Source organism: Euphorbia lathyris, chromosome 8 (assembly GCF_963576675.1).
Source record: "Euphorbia lathyris chromosome 8, ddEupLath1.1, whole genome shotgun sequence".
NCBI lineage: Eukaryota > Viridiplantae > Streptophyta > Magnoliopsida > Malpighiales > Euphorbiaceae > Euphorbia > Euphorbia lathyris.
In genome coordinates, this window is record NC_088917.1 from 28,329,839 (window position 1) to 28,351,864 (window position 22,026).

The following is a 22,026-nucleotide window of genomic DNA, read 5'->3' on the forward strand; positions in this document are numbered from 1 at the left end:
GAAAGTGGAGTGAAAGGAGTACCCTGGTCAGTGACTGGATGACTTGGCTCAATCTGCACTTGAGTTGGAGGTAAGGTTCATTGATCAGCAGAGAGGTTGGTGATGGAAGTCATAACCCGAACACTGTCTGTGCTGACGGCAGAAGGATGAGGAGTCAGCACCATGCTTGAGGAAACAGCATGGACAGTGCTTGGTTCAACCTGACTTGTTGAAGTGGTGGAAGTGGTATGCTCGGCATGTTCCTGTTGAGAAGAAACAGAGGCTTGTTTTTCCAACGGCGTTGTAGTAGAGGAAGTTGAGGGCCGTTTGAAACATTTTAATTTGACGGTAGAAGGATCCTTTGTTGTCTTGGAGAGGACAAGTTCAGGAATAGATGGTGATTGCACAAGAGGCTCACTGACCATTTTCTCACTGGCCTTAACCAGCGTTCACCTTCTACGCGGTGGAGTGGTATGATGAGCAGGTTATTCTAAGTGAGTAGGAGAAGGTTCCTTGTGCTCAGTATGGGTCTGGTCAGCTTGCTCAACTTGCTCAACTCCAGCAGCTAACTCGGTGTCAGTTTGCACAGCTCCACACTCTAACCCAGTGTTAGCATTTTCAACCTCAATTTCACTGTCATACTCTTCAGACTCCTCAGTGTCATCCTGACCGCTGGCTTCAACTTCTTCTTCAGCAGTGCTGTCTCCATCAAGTTCTTCCTCAACTTGGGAGATGAAGTGGTCATCTAACTGGACCTCAGTTTCCTCAGCATCAGTACCCTGGCATTGAGTGAAATGAGAATCACTCGGTACGATAAAGTCGGTTGGTATAACGTCCAGAGGTGCCAGTGTTGAAGTCTTTTGCTTCTTCTGAGGTAGCTCAGCAGCTTTCTCAGTTACAGGCTCATCTTGCCTGTGTCTCTTTTCAGCTGACTTTCCAGCTGACTTCTGCTTCTTTGCAGGAGACTCAACATTCGATGAAGGAGTCTCAGCAGACTTTCTCTTGCGAGAAGCTGGGGCCTTAGTTCTTCGTCCTTTCTTAGGCTCAGCAACAGTTTCCTCGGTTTGGCCAGCTTGGCCAGCAGCAGCAGCAGCTTTTCCTTTCTTCAGGGGCTGCCCATATTTCAGTGCCCTCAGCGAGGCAGCTGTGATTTCGGTTCCTCTGAAAGATTCCTCACCTTCGAGGTCAATCTTGTGGTCGATGAGGATCCTGGTGATGATTGATCCCAACCTCAGTGTACCCATGCTGCGTAGGAACCCAGCAACTAGGAAGACTGGCATGTTGATGGCGGTGTACGTCAGCATGTGCCATATGAAGCACTGTTCAAAGTTGGTTGCTGATGTAGTGCAGTTGATCTTTGGGTAAATGAAATAGCTCAGCAGGTAGTGAGCCATCTTCTGGTGCTGTCCCATTGAAGATGCTGAGATCTCGCCTGAGTGACCCTCAGGTTTGTAGAAGGTATGGACGTAGTTGGTTTTGTCCTGATCTCCTGACTTCCTCAGCCTTACTCCCTCAGTTTTGAGCTGGAGGAGATTTCCTATGTACAGAGGGTTGATGAAGATGGTTTTCCCTTTTACTTCAGTGCTTAGGTAGTCGGCGGAGTCACTGGCAACCTTGAGGTTGTGGTAAAATTATCTTACTAGGTCAGGATAGGTCTCATCCCTGACCGAGAACAGCCTAGTCCATTCGTTCTTTGCTATCCATTCGGCAAATGGCTGTTCGTTCTGTACAAAGTGCTCCGAAACCCATCTGGAGGGTTCTACCTTCCATTCAGATATATTGTCGAAGACCTTGGAGTAGGTCCTGATCTTAACAGCTTTCTCTTTGCCAGAAGTTTGGCCAGTTTTACCCTTGCTCGGTGTAGAAGGGTTTTGTGAAGGTTCATCGGAGCTGGACCTTTGGTGGCCGGCACCGGAGACTTTGAAAGATAACTTAGTCATTCTTCGAAGATGGAGGAATTAGAGGAATTTGAGAGAAAAGAAGTTCTAAGTGATTTCTTTGCCTTAAGAATTGATTAAGCGTAAAGAGTAAAAGATGGGGAAATACCCATAATTTATAGACGAATTGAACGGTGTGGATCTTAATCGAATCCATGTGTCAGTTTTGCCTTGGGATCATGTACCGACAACGATCCTGGCATTTATGACACATTACGGCGAATACGTCATCCTAGGCTATACGCGTGCTTTGCATTTATGCTAACGGATTAATCACTCAGTATTTAGAATGTCAAGCGTTTGATATTCTGAGTGGTCAGTGCAGTATTTAAGGATGATTTTAAGTTCAAGTTCTAAACTAATTTACTCAATATGCAAGTTTTACTCAGTTATTGTATATTCAGACAGTTCCGATGAGTAACTCAGCAAACAATAAATCATTCAGTATGTAATTCACTCAGCATTCATATTCATTTAGCACAGGAATTCACTGAAGAGGATTAAACATACCAATTGCTTCTCTCAGTATGCTGAACTGCTCACGAGCCAGTGGCTTCGTCAAGATATCCGCAAGCTGTTCGTCCGTTGGGACAAAGGTCAGCTTGATCTCACCCTTGAGTACATGGTCTCTAATGAAGTGATGTCTGATGCTGACATGCTTCATTCTGCTGTGTTGAATTGGGTTCTTGGACAGATCAATTGCACTTTTGTTGTCACATTTGACCTCAATTGTCTTCGTTTGAACACCATAATCTTCAAGTTGTTGCTTGATCCATAGGACTTGAGCAACACAATGACCAGCAGCAATGTACTCGGCTTCAGTGGTGGACAAGGCTACTGACGCCTACTTTTTGCTGAACCAGGATACAAGACAGCTTCCTAAGAAGTGACATCCTCCAGAGGTGCTTTTACGTTCCAGCTTATCTCGTCCATAGTCAGCGTCAGTGTATCCGATAAGTGTAAAATCATGAGTATTTGGATACCACAAACCTGCGTTCACTGAGCTTTGCAAATATCTAAGGATTCTTTTTACAGCAATGTAATGAGATTCCTTAGGATTAGATTGATATCTAGCACAGTAGCATACTGAAAACTGAATGTCCGGTCTACTGGCTGTTAAGTAAAGTGGAGAGCCTATCATACCTCGATATAACTTGCTGTCTACTGACTTACCATTCTCATCAGCGTAGAGGACAGTGTCAGTGCCCATAGGAGTGGATATTGGCTTGCAATTTTCCAAGTCATATTTCTTTAAGATCTCTTTGGCATATTTGGCTTGACTGATGAAGATGCCATTCTTTCCTTGTTTAATTTGAAGACCGAGGAAGAAGTTGAGTTCTCCCATCATAGACATTTCAAACTCAGTCTGCATTTGTTTGCTAAACTCCTTGCACATTGATTCGTTAGTTGCACCAAATATTATATCATCAACATAAATTTGGGCCAGCAGGGTATCTTTACCATTTTTCTTAATGAATAAGGTTGTATCAGCTTTGCCCCTGACGTAATTTCTAGTCAGCAGGAAACTGGTCAGCCTCTCGTACCAAGCACGTGGTGCTTGCTTGAGGCCGTACAGAGCCTTTTTGAGTTTGTAAACATGGTTTGGGAACTTAGGGTCCTCAAAACCTGGAGGTTGATTTACATAAACCTCCTCGTTTATAACTCCATTAAGAAATGCACTTTTGACATCCATTTGGAATAATTTAAAATTCATGTAAGATGCATATGCACATAATATTCTAGTTGCCTCTAGCCTTGCCACTGGGGCAAAGGTCTCACCGTAGTCTATACCTTCTTGCTGACTGTAGCCCTGAGCTACAAGCCTTGCTTTGTTCCTGACTACGTTTCCTTGTTCGTCCATCTTGTTCCTGAAGACCCATCTTGTTCCGATGGTCTTTTGACTCTTTGGATGAGGCACTAACTCCCATACATCATTTCTTCGAAATTGATCGAGCTCCTCTTGCATTGCGTTCATCCAGAATTCATCATACTCAGCTTCAGCGAAATTCTTCGGTTCTTATACTGAGACGAAAGCAACATTGCTGAGGTACTTCCTGAGTTGATTCCTCGTCATCAGGGTATTCCCAGCAGAATCAAGGATTGCACTTTCGGAGTGCCCTCCTGGAATCCTTATTTCTTTGGGTAGATTCATGTCTTGTGCTGTTCCTGTTTCAACAATCTCTGCAGAAGTAGATGGGTCAGTAAAAGTAATCTTAGGTTCACTCTTACTCTTGGTCAGCCTTTTCGTGAATGACTTAGTAGCTGGTTCTGGGTCAGCGATGGTTACTGAGTTTGGATCATCTTCAGTCAGCGGCTTGTATCTACCTGCAGGGTCAGTTTCATCGAACTCTACATGTATTGACTCTTCTAACACTTGAGTTCGCTTATTAAAAACTCTGTATGCTTTGTTGTTTGTTGAGTAGCCCAAAAAGATAGCCTCATCAGCTTTTGAATCAAACTTTGCTAAGCTATATTTGGTATTTAAAATAAAACATCTACAGCCAAAGGCACGAAAGTATCCAATATTGGGCTTTCGTCCTTTCCAAAGTTCATAAGGGGTTTTCTTTAATATAGGTCTAACTAGAGCCCTATTAAGAATATAGCATGCTGTGTTAACAGCCTCTCCCCAAAAATACTTTGGAAGCCTATGCTCATCCAGCATTGTCCTGGCTATTTCAACTAGAGTTTTGTTCTTCCTTTCCACAACCCCATTTTGCTGAGGTGTTCTAGGAGCAGAAAAATTGTGGTCAATGCCGCTGGCTTCACAGAATTCAATAAACTTTTGGTTTTTGAATTCTCCACCGTTATCACTACGGATATGATCTAATTTTAGGTCTTTTTCATTTTCAATTTTTCTAACCAAATTTGAAAATGTCTCAAAGGTCTCATCCTTGCTGGTCAGCAAGATAACCCACGTATACCGAGAGAAGTCATCTACAATGACCAAGGAAAATCTTCTTCCACCCAGACTCAGCGGCTGGACTGGACCAAAGAGATCCAAGTGTAGCAACTCTAACGGACGTTTAGTTGAGACAATGTTTTTACTGTGAAAAGATTGTTTGGTTTGTTTTCCAGCTTGGTAAGCGTGGCATAATTGATCTTTTTGAAATTTAAGTTCGGGCAGTCCCTCAACCAATTGCTTTCTTGCTAGTTTGGCCAGGAGGTCCATGCTTACATGACCAAGTCTCCTGTGCCATAGCCAGGAATTTTCTTCCTTTGTTACTAAGCACACAGTTTTTGAAAACTTTTTCTCTAAGTCTAGCATAAAGACATTATCTATCCGAGGGGCAGTTAAAATTAACTCATTTGTTTTACCCTCGTATATTTTACATCCAGTAACATCAAATATAACTTTTCTCCCATTGTCACATAGCTGAGCTACGCTGAGTAAGTTATATTTGAGTCCGCTGACTAGGGAGACAGATTCAATAGTAGGATTACCTCCGATGGTTCCTGAGCCTACTATCTTACCCTTCTTGTTGTCTCCAAAACTTACGCTCCCTCCTCGTTTACGTTCAAACGTGATGAACTGAGTTTCATCACCCGTCATATGCCTTGAGCATGCGCTGTCAATATACCACATCTTTGACTTCTCGGCACATCTCAGGCTTACCTGCATTGTAACTAGTTACTTTTAGGTACCCAATTCTTTTTGGGTCCTGACTTGTTAGGTGCAACAGGTATAGCATCATACTTTATTTTATGGCGGCATACATAGACAGTATGGCCATTCTTTCCACAGAAGTCACAACTGACCTTCTGTTTAGGATTTTTTACTGACTTGTCAGCACCCCAGTGCTGAGCGTGCCAGCACACCTTGGTGGTGTGTCCTAACTTCCCACAAAAGTCACACTGGACTTTTCGCTGGGGATTCCATCTCTGCCGAGTACCTTGGTACTGAGTTCTCAGAGGAATGTTATTTTTATTTGGAACCTTTAGTTGGTTCTGGATGGTTGTGACGTCCTTCCTCAGTTTCTTTGAAACTGTCTGGACTTCAGAGACATACTCATGCATGATCTTCATGTTATCATGCAGAGTCAAATTGTCCTGAAGAAGGTATCTGAGGTCACTCAGTTTGACCTCTTCCACTTCGTCACAGCGCCTGCTGAGTGCTCTAACTTTCTTATTACACTTCTTGACAAGTGTATAGAGATCACTCAGGGCATTAACCATATCGTTTCTGAGCTGGGGAAGAGAAATTACCTCATTTGATTGTTCCTCATCATCTGATGCGATGGATGGGTCAGCATGCTCAGAGACGCATGGCTCAGCAAGTTCGTCAGCCATGAAGCATATCTTCGCTGACTCGGTGGCCTCAGTTTCTGTGGATGAAGACTCATCGCTATCGCTCCAAGTAGCCACCATTGCTTTCTTCCCACTTTTCTTGTCTTTTCTCAGCGTGGGGCAGTTTGACTTAATGTGGCCAGTTTGATGGCACTCAAAGCATGTAATGGGCTTTGAGCTGCCCTTTCTGTATTTGCTGTCACTTGAGTCAGCCTTATACTTATCAAACTTTCTGTAAGGCTTTTTAGAGTATTTGTCACTCTTCTTGAATAGCCTTTTCATCTTCCTTGTGAACATAGCCATCTCCTCATCATCAGTTGAACTCCCGTCAGTGGAGTCAGCTTTCATGACAAGTGACTTCTGCTTCTTGTCTTCAAATTTTTCCTTCACCTCAAAGTTTTTCATGGATATCTCATGGGTCAGCAATGAACCGATGAGTTCGTCATATTTGTAGGTGGTTAAATCCTGAGCTTCCTCAACTACTGTCTTCTTTGCTTGCCAGTCTTTAGGAAGACTCCTGAGTATCTTTTTGACTTGTTCTTCCTCAGTGAAGATTTTCCCAAGTCTCTTGAGCTCATTAATGATGTTGGTGAACCTTGCGTTCATGTCTGAAATGCCCTCATCATTGTTCATCTCGAACAGCTCGTACAGTCTCATCTGCTGATTCACCTTGGATTCTTTTACTTTGTTTGTTCCCTCGTAGGTGACTTCCAGCTTTTTCCAGATCTCTTGCGCCGACTCACAACCTGAGATTTTGTTATATTCTGCAGCATCGAGCGCACAGTGAAGCATATTGATAGCCGAAGCATGGTTTTGAAGCTTCTTAAGATCATCCTCTGTCCATTTGGCCTCAGCTTTTATAACTGTTTGGCCAGCCACAACCTCGACAGGTACAAACGGGCCTTGGACTATGGATAGCCAGGCACTCATGTTTGTAGCCTGAATGAAGTTCTTCATCCTATTCTTCCAGAAGGTATAGTTTGACCCGAAGAATAGGGGAGGCCTAGTAATGGACAGCCCCTCAGGCAGTATTTGAGTTGTTTGGTTTCCAGGGAGAAACCGAGTGCTGTTTTCGCACATGGTAGGGATCAGCTCAAGGTTGTTAGTCCTTTTAAAGTGAGCTTTTAGGGCTCTGATACCACTTGTTGGTCCCTTGTTTAGTTGCAAGTATAGTTCCAAGGGGGGGTTAGGAACTATTTAAACTTTTTGCAATTTAGGCAGACTTCTTTTTCTAAAGAAAAAGATTTGAACAGCGGCGCTGAGTAAACAATAAGATACTGGCTTAGTCAACAGGTGACTAGGTCAGTTTCTTAGCTTGAGTCAGGAAATAGCACTTAGAGTCTATTCCTGAGCTCAGACGTTCAACGTGCACAACTCAACTTGACCTTTTTACTTGGTCAGTTTTGATTATTTAAAGCAAGCAATATAAATAAGGAGTTAAGGTAAGAAATACTTCACTCAGCAGATTTATCCAGGTTCGGCTTCTTCTAAGCCTACGTCCTATCCCCGGAACACGTTCCGAGATTTCAAATACTCTACTGAGCTCTTTAAAGGTAGAGCCTCAAACCTTTTACAATATCAGCAATTGAGTATGACAAGAGTACCTTCCTCTATACTTCTACTCAATCCTAATCTCTCCGCTGAGTACTTAAAACCGAGTACTCAGCCTCTCCTTTCTATCTCTAGAAATGATAAGTGTTTTGTCCTAATACAAAGATGTGCTAAGACACTTTAGACGATTTACAATCACTCTAGACTTTTACACAGATATGAGAAATGTAGTGTAAGAATTTTTGCTTTTGCTTCTTGCTTGCAGAACTTGTAGAGATTTGGTCAGCGTAATGGCTTGATCAAGTTCTGTGTAGAATGAAGCTTGTGATGGCACTATTTATAGAGACGTCTGGGCATTGGTCATTTCGAATTTCGAAATAACCGTTGGAGGGAAACGGCTATATGTCGTTGTCATCCTGACTTGCTCAGAGCTCTCGGCCAATCACAATCGTGTATCTTCTGTCCTCGGTCAGCTCAGCAAATGGTCTCTCCTTTTATGGTAAGGTCAACTGGACAGCATACTGTGTCGTCTGAACTTTGCCAAAAGAGGAAACACTTTGTCTGGAAGTTTTCCTTCGTCAGTTGCTGTCTTGTACGTTTGTCGAGACTACTCAGCAGCTTCATCTTGAAGTTGTTCCCGAAGGTCTTCTAGATCCTTCCGTTTGCTGAGTTGCGTTTTGTTCAAAACGGCAACGTCTTGACATACACGGGCCGAGTGTACTGAGTTGTTTGACTTGGGCCTTGGCTTCCGTATTGGGATTGGGCCTTTTTATCCTTATATCTTATAATAGTTTTAACTCAACATTGAACAAACATATTAGTAGAATAAATCAAAGCATTTAAACTTAGTGTGTTTAGAATATGTATTTTAAGTTATACTTAAACAATTTTGTCAAATCAAAATTATATGGAAAGGAGTTTCAACACTCCAATCGTGATAGGAAACTCTTCAGTCTTTCCAACATTAGTACGTACACTCGTGCATGCTCCCTCATACATGTCCTTTATGATGTCAATATATTTCCGCGAAATACCTTTCCTTATCAAGGCCCACCAAAGTACTTCCCTTAGTACCTTATCATATGCTTTCTCCAAGTCAATGAAAACCATATGCAAGTCTTTCTTCTTATTTCGATAGTGCTCCATTAATTGTCTCATTAGATGGATGGTTTCCATAGTTGATCTTCCCAGTATAAAGCCAAACTGGTTTTCCGAGATCTTCACCGTCCTTCTTAGCCTTTGTTCGATCACTCGCTCCCAAAGTTTCATAATGTGACTCATTAATTTGATTCCCCGATAGTTGGCACAATCTTGGACATCGCCTTTGTTCTTATACAAAGGGATCAAGATACTTTTCCTCCATTCTGATGGCATCTTATTGTTTCTCCAAATTTTGTTGAAGAACGTCGTCAACCATTCGATTCCTCTTTCTCCCATACATCTCCAAATCTCAATAGGGATGCCATTAGGTCCTACTGCTTTCTTCTCATCTTACTTAATGCCATTTTGACTTCACCCTTTTGAATTCTCCACAGGCATTCATGATTTATCATATCGTGATGGATACTTATATCTCCAACATCTTGTCTGCGATCTTCATTAAATAAGTCATCAAAATAGGACCTCCATCATTCCTTGATATCCTTATCTCCAACTAGCAACCCTTTCACATTTATCACTACACCTGGGTCTAGGAAGTGCAGCGCGTCGCTGAGTAGGGAACGCCCCAACGATATTTATATTATGGTTCATGTCATAAGATGTGGCTAAGTTTTACGCTGGCCGCCACAAACCTACCGCAACCCTCCTCCTTTGTCCGGGCTTGGGACCGGCTGTAAAGGCCACCAAGTGACCCTCACAGGCGGAGTTTGAAAGCAAAATTATCCAATATGTAGATAAATTTGGCTCCAAGAAACATTTAGAAAAAGTAATAAGATATTTATTTAACTATAAATATTTGGTAAAATCATGATAAACTATTATTGTTATTATATAAAAATTTTAATATGTATATATTTTAAATTAATTAATAAATAAATTATAAAAATAAAAAAATATAATATATAAATTAATAAAAATAATTAAAAACAATAATTTATTAAGCGAAACAAAACCTTATTCTTTAAACAATAATAATAAAGATATGGATAACATTAAAAAAAGAAATGTGTTTTTGTAAAATTAAAAAGAACAATTTTTCAAAATTAAACAAATACAGCGATATTTTCAAAAGATGAGTTTTTGCGCTGTGGGGTAAAAGTTGTTTTATAAACCTAACTAAATAATATATTTTCTGCTGTTTGGAGTGAAATGTTCAAAACTGATCTAAAAAGTTGAAATAAACACTCCTTAAAAATTTCAAAAAAAAATGGAATTCATATCACATGAATATAAACACGTCCACATGATACCTACGAAACCCGAACCATCAGTCGGAAAAGAGAATACATCTGCAACGAAGCTGTTCAATATGACCTCATCTTAGAGGTCTTCGCTCGAAAAGTTTCCAAAAACCCCGTCAATGATCCACTCACTACAATAATCACGCTCGATCCCATAAATCATGAGCCTAGTGGACTTAAAGGATACTAAGCTATGATATACGGGTGCATGTTCACCTATTAACAGGTGACACGTAGCACCAGTGGCGGAGCTAGGAATTTAGATTTGGGGGGGCTAAATTTAGCCATGGAGTTAAGGTAAAATTTCAAAGTCCAGCATGTTAGGGTTGGGCAAAAAAATTTTAGCCTCCAACGCGTTAAAACTGTAAAAATGTTATCATTTTTTAGAAACTATCATTTAACTAATAGAAAATTAAATATGTTTATTCTTTTCACGTTGGACATTTTTAATATTTTAACGAACACACCGTCAATGCCTTAAAACTATACAAATGTTATAATTTTTTAAAAACTAGCATTGAATTAATAGAAAATTAAATGCGTTTACTCTTTTCGCATTTGACATTTTTAATGTTTTAGCGAACACACCATCGTTTTGGTGTGTTCACTAAAACATTAAAAGTGTGTGACAGTGTGATTGCTAAAAGTGTCCAGCGTAAAAATAGAGGGGGGGGGGGCTACCTGGACTAAATGATAAATACTCAAGAGCAGAGCCGGTGGCCGGGAGGGCTCCGCCCCGCCCCCCCTCCTCCCGAGACCAGGCTGGCTCCGCCCCTGCGTAGCACGTCCCGTTCCTAAGCTTATGATCGTCTTCTACAACTCGATCACAATATAAATACAGCAAGACACATCTCAAGAAAACACCAATCTCATTCATTCATTAAGTTTACATTGTAGTTTTGATTTACTCTTATATTTATCCTCAAATCTTCCCCCAAAATAGACTTAAACATCGAAACAGATTAGCCGGGGTCTGATCCCTTTGACCTTGTTTATTTATGCTTACCTAATTTAACTACATAAGGAATAAAATAAAATAAAAACGAAAATTTCCATTGAGAGTAGAAGAAGAATAAAAAAAAATAAGAAGTTGAAATTACAGTCATACCCCCTTGAAGAAATTCTATGATGCCTCGAACACATTTTTAAGGAAGCTTCCACACACTTAACTTTCCTCCTTTACTCATTTCACCGTGTCTCTTCTTAAACAACGCAAAGCAAAGCTCCCATCTTTTTTCGCTAAAATCAAAACCCCACTGCCTTTAACCGCGTAAACCTCTTAACATAATACCCCCAAAGTCCGACTCACCGTCCAACACAGTCCCCCTCAACCGCTTTCACACTTGCCCACACGCTTCTCCTAATATATATACTTCTTTAACTCCTAATTTCTTTCAAACCCAATCTGAATCCCCAATTTCACACCTGAATTTTGAATTATTCCCTCTTAAAACTTCAATTTCTATGGAAATCTCGTCTTTCCCATTTCTTAATCAAGAGGAGATTTCACATTTCTACTCTCTGTTTCAGGACATGGATAATACTACTGCTGCTACTAATAGTACGAAGCGGAAGAGGGAAGAAGATGATCATGGTGAAGAAAAAGGAAACAAAAAACCATTTCAGAAAGATGAGAGCTTGACGAAATCTGCATTGCGGGATGTTCTTGCTTCTATTATGATGCTTGATGAAGAGGAGAAGCAAGAATTGCATCAGTGGGATTTTGAAACTCAGCAAGATAAAGCGTTTATCGATTCGAATTACAGGAAATCAGTTCAAGTTATGAGTGATTTTAATTCGAATCAGCAGATTCATTACTCCAATTTGGATGAAATTGATCATTCTAGGACAAAGCGAGCCCGGCGCTCCGCTTCTGTGGTTGCGACGGTGGTGAGTGATAATATCAATGTAGCCGCCGCCGCCACCGCTGATTCAGGTCGGAGAGGTGGTGCCGGAGCTAGCGGGTCAGGTCAACAAAGGCGGCTATGGGTGAAAGACAGGTCAAAAGACTGGTGGGATCGGTGTAGTCACCCGGATTTCCCCGATGAGGAATTTAAGAAATCGTTCCGAATGAGCAAAGCGACATTCGAGATGATCTGCGACGAATTAGACTCCGCCGTAACTAAAAAGAACACAATGTTACGCGACGCAATTCCCGTACGCCAAAGAGTCGCCGTCTGCATATGGAGATTAGCCACCGGTGAGCCATTACGATTGGTCTCAAAAAGGTTCGGATTAGGGATTTCAACTTGCCATAAACTCGTCCTGGAAGTCTGCTCCGCAATCAAAACAGTCCTAATGCCGAAGTTCCTCCAATGGCCAGACGAATCGAAAATGAGGAACATCAAATCGGAATACGAATCAATTTCAGGAATCCCTAACATCGGCGGATCAATGTACACAACGCATATCCCAATCATCGCCCCCAAAATCAGCGTATCAGCTTATTTCAACAAGAGACACACAGAGAGAAACCAAAAGACGTCGTATTCAATCACAGTACAAGGAGTCGTCGATCCCCGGGGAGTTTTCACCGATGTGTGCATCGGATGGCCTGGTTCGATGCCGGATGATCAAGTTCTAGAAAGGTCGGCATTGTATCAAAGAGCTAACAGAGGGGCATTGAGGGATGTTTGGATTGTGGGGAATTCAGGGTATCCATTGATGGATTGGGTTTTAGTTCCGTATACGCATCAGAATTTGACATGGACGCAGCATGGATTTAATGTGAAAATTGGGGAAATTGAGAGGATAAGTAAAGAGGCGTTTGCGAGATTGAAATCGAGATGGTCATGTTTACAGAAGAGGACGGAAGTGAAGCTGCAGGATTTGCCGGTTGTGCTTGGGGCTTGCTGTGTTTTGCATAACATATGTGAGATGAGGAATGAGGAAATTGTGGAGGAGCAAAGGTATGAGATTTATGATGATGAAATGGTGGCGGAAAATGGGTTGAGATCGCCGGCGGCTATTCTGGCTAGAGATAACATTGCTCATAATTTGTTGCACCATGGAACTTCTTCTTCTTTTCTATAGACTTGGACTTGCTTCCAATTTGTACTCTTTTTGTTGTTTTTATTTATTTATTGTGCTAGTTAGAGGATGATGATCATTTGCATTTTTTTGATGGGTTCATGTAAAATATTCGTTTTACTCATCTAACAAATAAATGGATGCTTTTTTTATTTACATAAATTCAACTTGTTTTTTTTTTTCCTTTTTTGGAAGGCTTAATATACCGTACCACACTTTTATTCAAAAAAAAAAAAAAAAAACTTTATTAGTCTTGAAATTTTAAAGTGTTTCAATAGTCTCTCAACTTGTTTAAAATATCTGGATAATAACTCCTTTTAACTTGCTTAAAATGCAATTAACTAACCACTCAATGGTAAATAAATAAGTTGCATGAATGTGTTAGAAAAGTAAAACGAGTAAAGTTGGGGTATGAGGTTCTAATATAAAAGAAGAAATGTTTTACAATTGAACAAATGCAGTCAACTAACCACTCGGTGGTAAAAAAGTAAGTTGCATACGGAATGTATTAAAAAAAGTAAAACGACCAATATTGAGGTATAAGGTTCTAATATAAAAGAGGAAATGTTTTACAGATGTATAAATAAGCAAGTTCATAAACTATCAGAATACTTTGAAATTTCAGGAATCAATCAAGTTTTTTGGATAAATAATATATTAAGCTAACTCCTTTTTATTTTTTCACTATAAACGCTTTGTAGTATAGAAATGTTCTATTTAGAAGGAAAAGGAAAATCAAGAGAAATTATATTACACTTCTTATGCAATACCATCATTTAATTAGATAATATCAATTTTATACATTTATTTATTAATATCAATCATTTTCCATGAATGAAATCAATATTCATCCTTCCTTTAATTAATCAGGCGAATACGCATTTGATGTACAATATAAATTCTCAAAAATCAATTAGCTAACAACAAACAAACAAAAATAATTAACTAATAATAATTTATGATCACTTAAATTAAACAAGTCTTAAATCTCAAACTGGTCTATAGAAAATAAAAGGAAAAGATAAAAATCTATGGAAATAATGTCACTGCTCAGTTGTGGGGACATTATGGGTTCCTAGTCGGATTAGGTTAGATTGAGTATTATAAATACTCCATTATGTAAACCTAATTTGTAATCTGTTTTTCGCCTCCTAATAAATACTATTCTCCTTCCGCCCGTGGACTAGCCAACACAACATTAGTGAACCACGTAAATCTGTGTTTTTAATTATTTATTATTTATCTTTTGTTAATTCCGCACAACATGTGGAATTGGATGGCTTAATACGGAGAAATTGTATGATAGATCAGATGCAATAGTCGAATTGGTCTAGAAAACATCAAAAGAAAAGATAAAAATTTATGAAAATAATGTTATTGCTACACTTTTGATTTGGAGGTCTTAATATGGAGAAATTTTATGATAGATTGGATGCAATAATAGAATTAATCTGGAAAGAACAAAAGGAAATCATAAAATTTATGAAAATAATGTTGTTACTGGAATTGGAGGCCTTAATAAAGAGAATTCTATAATAAATCGGATGCAGTAGATTCCATTAGAAAATAAAAATGAATGTATATCAATTTATTTAAAAATGATTGGTATAAATTTATACGATTGTTATTTTTTTATTGACAATTTTTCTGCTAATGCCATCTTTTCCTCAGTAATTGCTAGCATTTTAGACTACACGTTTCAACCAAATCTAACAATTATCGTGTTCGAGTTATATTTGTGTTGTTTTATTTCCGGGTTCGTGTTAAAAAAAGTAAATCTAAATCCAATCTAAAAAAATTCGTGTCACAATCGTATTAACCTATTCGGGTTAGTGTTGATTTCGTGTCGTGTTTTCGGGTTGCATGTAATTTTATTATTCATATATATTAATTGATAACTTTTAAGAATATAAAAAGATATGGTACTACTTTTAAATACTTTATATCATGTTTAGATTAATATGTTAATACTAATCATCGAAAAGTCCGTTAATATCATGTTAGATGGTCATATAATGTGTTTATAACAATTTAGGAGGTTCAAATCATATTTGCAAGTAATAATTATAATTTTATTATCTTTATTTTTTTTTTTGGTAAGAATTATAATTTTATTATCTTTATTAATAAGGTGACATATAAAAACATGAGATAATATAATAATAATAATAATTTTAAATGTTCGTGTCATTTCGTGTCGTTTTCGGGTTAGCATATTAACCCTAACTCAATCCAAAAATTTGTGTGCCAATTTTGTGTCAACCCAAAATTGACACATTACCTACTAAGTTAAACTCGAATACTAAAATTGCATGTGGATTTTGGGTAGTGTAATCGGATATTATTTACTTTTACCATTTCTAGTTTCAACCTTCAGAATTTAGAAAATTTGTGGGGATTGTGATTTGATTGATTTTGTCTTTTCCCATGTATACATATATATAATATATTTAAGGGTAATTAATTTATTAGTCTCTATATTTTGATAAAACATACTGTTTAGTCCATGTATTTTCAAAAACATACGATAAAGTATCTAACCTTTTTCTCGATTAACTGTTTAGTCCCTAACGTTTTTCTCGGTGAACTGTTTAGTCCCTGCCGTTAGACTCTCATGAAGATTCTGTCAGACAATTTGGATTTGCGTTCTTCTTTTCTATTATTTTTCCTTCCTTTAAACTCTACTGCATCTAAAATCAACTTTGAGTGTTCTTCTTCTTAATCGTTCAAATTCGTAAGCATTGGGTTTGTTCTTTTTCTTATTCTCCATACAAAAAGCTCATTCTTCTAAATTGGATTTCCTCTTCTGAAATTTGAAGGTAAATAGTAACGGGTAATTTAGTCATTTCCGAATTCATAAACGGTAAAAAATCTAACAAACAGACAGAATGACTAAACAGTTCACTGAGAAAAAAAGTTAGAGACCTTACCATGTATTTTTGAAAATACAGAGACTAACCAATATGTTTTGTCAGATACGGAGACTAATAAATTAATTACCCTATATTAAACATTTGGGCAAAGTAAATCTCATTTCTTTTGACTTTCACAGAAATGTAGTGTATTTCTTGGCAACGATTGACTTTCTTAGAATTGTTTTGTATTTCTCGGCATTGATTGCAAATAAGTGATAACGAGTTTTCAAATCTTCAACCCAACATTTCACATTCTCAACAAATTAATGCTAAATAAATGCATGAAATTTCATTCATTCAAAAAAAAAATGCATGAAATTGATTAATTTTGGCGTTTTTAAATTCTAAATTCTTTGTAAAAGTTTTATGTTTGTTAAGAGGAAAGATAAAAGGTAAGGAAATCAAATATACAGAGTAAAAAACACGTAACCATCTAAAAAGTGTTTGATGAGTCTCGAATTGAGAAATCAAACAAATTATATATATAAAAAAAAAATACATTGAAGCAAAGTACAAAAGTAACTAATAACTAAATTCAAATCCTATAGTAATTGTTGGCGTTATTTTGCGAAAATGCCCATTTCAACTGAACATGAACAAATACATCGTCAAAATTGAGTTTAAGTCCCATGCTGAGAGGCTCCCAATCAGGCTTGACCTCGCTCAAAACTGTACCACTTCGGTCCGAACACAATTGTTGGGCATCACGCCAAGAGCTCAGAATTACAGCAGCACGAGACGCCATTTCGGGGGGATCCAACGCTATGTGATCCCAAATCCATTTGTTCCTCCAGTACTAAACATACTACAGTAGCATGGCCCATGAACCTGTTGTCTCCCTTTAACATGTCCCAAGCTTTTCAACCCACTAGAGACCGAAAAATCAGTCGTTGATAGGGACTTGCAATCCCCAACTACGGAGAAGCTTTACACCTGAACCGTCACCGGACAACGAAGTAAGAGGTGAGAAATCGTTTTGTCGGACCGCTGATACCGGACAACGAACATCGATATCAACATGTCGACTGTGAAGATTCATTCTAGTTGGTAAAATATTTCAGGCTGCACGCCATAGGAAGTTTTTAACTTTTAGAGGGCAATCAATCTGCCATAGCTTAATCCAAGGACCATTGCAAACCTCCTGCAGGCGTCAGTTGACACTCCATTAGCGCGAAATAAGTTGTTTTCACATTGAAATTCCTTTCTTCTCCCTCTGCCAGCTCAACTAGTCTTCACAACCACGGGATGAAATCGGAATGTGCATTATTCGTTGTCGATCCTTGCAAGAGAAGAATGCTCCAAGTATCTCGACATTCCATTTCCCATCAATAATAAATCTATCAACGGTCCATTCATTCACACTTGGATCGATTGGAGCCCCCTATACCTGAGTCCCCTGTTCGTTACCAATTCGAGATCTGACTTCCGCCTAGCTTTCAACAGCGTAGAACACATTATGAGAGATGTTGAAGGGGGCTGGTTGCTCCGTTATATGCATGCTAATGGGGCAAGTATGTTTTTCATTGTGGTTTACCTTCATATTTTTCACGGTCTATATTATGCGAGTTATAGCAATCCTAGGGAATTTGTTTGGTGTCTCGGTGTTGTAATCTTCCTATTAATGATTGTGACAGCTTTTATAGGATACGTACTACCTTGGGGTCAGATGAGTTTTGGGGAGCTACGGTAATTACAAGCATGTGCCTTAAAGATACTAGACCACACAACACTCGGTCCATGGGAAATAACATGCTTTGAATAAACAAGATACCTTTGGTGAGATTAAAAACTTTCATGCTTGCTTATCCAAGAATGCAATATTAAATTCATGAACAAGGCCTGAGTCCTTCTTTTATTAGATCCTCCTGCTTGTAGATGTAATCGGCTATTGATTTTCTTTTTCTTTTTTTTTTTCCAAGTATTGATTTTCAATGATATTGTTTTCTTTCCTAATTTTTTTTTAGAATTTATATATTGATAGTCAAGTAGCCGCAAATAATCCCTTAGCCTTTGGATTTATGGCATTATTTCCATTTTGTACAAATAAGAGATATGAGTTCATTTGGATTTTTTTTTTATATAGAAATTGGGACGAGATAGAACTTGGGTGGGGTGAGCACCCAAGAATTGACAAATCCGCAATATATTAATAAAAGAAAAAAGTGAGTGTTTGAATAAGAGAAGTAGTTCAATTGGATAATACATACACGGCATTTAAATTATTAATATTATGATTTTTAAATTTTATTTTATAATATAAAGATTTTAGATTTTACATTATTATAATGTTAAAATAAATAAAACGATGATTTTACATTATTATAATATAAAGATCTTTAGATTTTACATTATTAAAATAAATCAAAGCAACCTATTTTAAAAATTCATAAAATGAAGATTTAATTTTTTTTAATTGTATCTTTTTTTAGGAAATATCTTTGTTTTTTTAATTATATCATTGCTTTTTAAAAATAATATCATCATAAATTATATTCAAATACTTATTTTTTTTTTATTTTGTTATTTTTTAACAGATTTTTTATTATAATTCTATTAATATTATATTTTTATATAATATTATAATATATTACAAAATAAATTATCGAGTTCTCACCCTTGTCTCACATTCTTTAATTCTTTACCGAATTTTATTTCTCCTGCTTTGTTGAACATTTGTCAAATTACGGCTCATTAATTCAATTCATTCTTTAATTAAAAAAACGGTTTTGATATATGCAGCCCTTAGGGCTGTATATAATCATTAAATACAAACAGAATATTCTTTTGTATTTTCAAGATGTTTATTTATTATGCATTGAACTTTTAAATACACCAAAATTCATTTAATGCAATCATAAATTCTTTTATATTTTCTATATTTGCATTAATTTTTTATTTTTTAAAAAGATGTCTGCATTTATTATTTCAACATGTTATTTGTAACTGTGTTATTTCGACAGGTTATTTGTAATTTCGACAGGTTATTTGTAATAGTAACAGAATAAAAGTTACAAATAACCTGTCGAAATAACACAGTTACAAATAACCTGTCAAAATGATAATGTTTGTATCTGCATATAGTTAATTGTATTTTGACGGGTTATATACAGTTTTTTTTGTGTAACTTTTATCTGTCAGACTTAAACATTATCATTTCGACAGATTATTTATAACTGTGTTATTTCGACAGGTTATTTGTAACTTTTATTCTGTTAATAACACAGTTACAAATAACCCGTTGAAATAATAAATGCAGACATCTTTTTAAAAAATAAAAAATTAATACAAATATAGAAAATATAAAAGAATTTATGATTGCATTAAATGAATTTTGGTGTATTTAAAAGTTCAATGCATAATAAATAAACATCTTGAAAATACAAAAGAATATTCTATATGTATTTAATGCTTATATGCAGCCCTAAGGGCTGCAGATATCAAAACCGTTAAAAAAAAATATAATGCAGATGGCATTTATATATTTTTTCGAATTCAATTCATAACTTTGGAAAAGAAATCCACCCAGTATCATAAATAAGAGTATTGCTATATACCGCAACTTTTTTTTCATCCACCACACCCTTTTTGACATTTATGTCATCCTCATTTATTTTTTTCAAAAACTCAAATTTTTTTTTCTCTCTTTCTCTCCCAAGCCTAAAAACCCGAATTTGACGAAAATGGACCCGAGCATTCCCGAAGACCATGATTTCGAACACGAGGTAATCTTACGATATAAATTTAAATTAAAAATTCGTTTTTTAAATTTTGATTTTTTAAGGATTAAGCCTAAACGGGCGGCGCATGCCACTCGTCCGCAGGCCGAACGGATGAACTACCCATTCGGCCTGCGGACGAGCGGCATGCGCCGCTCGTTCCACCTGCGGAACGAGCAGCGTGCTGTGCTCGTTCCGCCGTGGGACGGGCAGAGTGACCTGCCCGTTCCAACTGACGGTGGAACGGGCAGGCTGCCCGTTTAGGCCTAATTTGGCTCTTTTGTTGCTTTTTAACGGGACAGTCTGTCCGTTTAGCCTATACAAGGTCCGAACAAGCTCCGAATTGTAATTTTTAACGTGCAGGCTGCCCGAATAGGCCCCAAATTTATATTTTTTAATTTTTACGCGTATTGTTAACACCTATTATGCACCTGAATGCCTTTTTTTAAAAAAAATTTGTGCGTATTGTTAATACATATTATGCATTTTTTATATATTCAGGAACCGTTAGAAGATTGGCAACCCGATGACATTGATTACAGTTCCCGTTTTAACAGATACTGTTTTCCCTTCGTGTGAAGATGCTGTTACTTGGGCAAAACAGGTAGCTATTCGAATTGGGTTTGAGATTATAATATCTTCGCATAAACATGGTGGAAAGCAAAAGCAATTGAGATATTCACGGGGTGAACGCTACAGAGGGAGAACAGATCTGATGCAGGGTTAATACGAAAAACTAAAACTAAAGCGTGTAGGTGTAAATTTGAGATTAAAGCCTATCAACGGTCAGACCTTACTGGTTGGGGGATAAAGGCTAAGGCTGGATTAACTGGTCAGCACAATCATTCGTTACGTGTATATCTAGAGGGAAGTCGGCAGATGAGCGGACTCGGTACCACATCTAAATTAATTGTTCGTGATATGAATTCGGCTCAAGCAAAGCCTTGTACTATTTTAGCAGCCGTTAAAGAAAAGCATCCCGAAGACAACCCAACAATTAAACATGTCTACAACTATAGGGATAAGATGCGGAAGGATGGGTTCGAAGGTAGAGACTTGGCTAGTCAGTTCTATCATATTGCTCTCGAGAACAAGTATGCTCATTATACACAAGCTGATCCTCATTCTAGCGTGATTACACATGTGTTTATGGCACATCCAGAATCAGTAGATTTATTCAGGACCTATTACTGGTACATCGGCATTGATTCAACGTACAAAACCAACAAGTACAAAATGTCATTTGTTGAAATTGTTGGGATGACGCCTTGCAATAACAATTTTAAGATCGCATATGCCATCATTAAAGATGAGACTAAAGGAAGCTACCGCTGGGTCCTGCAGCGGCTGAGGGTTTTGATTGGGTTTGATCTCAACCCGACTGTTATCGTCAGTGATAGGGAGTTGGGGTTGCTGAAGCCGAATCTGGAGGTTTTTCCACATACAGCACACTTGGTATGCACCTGACATATAAACAAGGATATAGAAGATCGGGTGTACAGAATTACGGGAGACAAATCAATTGCCGGTAAATTCAAGAATGGAAAATGGAGAACAATAATTCAATCTTTATCCATTGCGGAGTACGAGCAAAATCTGAGCAAAATGAAGGATTCGATGAGCAGGTACCAAACTCTTATCTCGTACGTTGAGGAGACGTGGTTGGTGCATAAGGAGAAGTTTGTTGTTGCTTGGACGAAAAATTTCCTACATTTTGGCAACACAACTTCTTGTCGTGTGGAGAGCGAACATGCGAGTCTAAAGCAATGGCTCAATACAGCCACATGATCCCTGGATACGGTATGGCAGAAGGTTCACAAGCAGATAGAATCCCAGGCAACTAATATCAGGTATTTTCAATATGTTCTACTGGACGATGTTTATATTCTTATCATGTATTTGTAATCTCAGTCAACTGATAGTATGTTTATCTTCTTATCAGGTACATGCTTGAGCAGTCCAGACTTCGTAAAAGAGTATTTTACTCCGGATTCCCCTTTAACTACCTGGTATGCAAAGTCTCCCACTACTGCATGCAACTGCTCAATGTTGAGTTAGATCGCATGAGAAGTTTGAGCCATAAAGTGAATGCGCTCTGTGGTTGTGTATTGAGAACCTCTCATCAGATACCATGTGCATGCGAGATCAAACAAGCTTATGAGTCTAACGAGATGATTAGTATTGAGAGGGTTCATGTGTTCTGGAGAACACT

The 22,026-nt window shown here is 37.9% G+C and overlaps 1 protein-coding gene across 1 annotated transcript; it reads left to right on the forward strand.

Annotated features, from left to right (window-relative positions):
- The first annotated feature begins 11,497 nt into the window (after positions 1–11,497).
- On the forward strand, positions 11,498–13,345 carry LOC136202414 (protein ALP1-like). The gene has a single exon (XM_065993016.1). The coding sequence runs from the start codon at positions 11,618–11,620 to the stop codon at positions 13,184–13,186; it is 1,569 nt and encodes a 522-aa protein (XP_065849088.1). The 5' UTR covers positions 11,498–11,617; the 3' UTR covers positions 13,187–13,345.
- Positions 13,346–22,026: the final 8,681 nt, after the last annotated feature.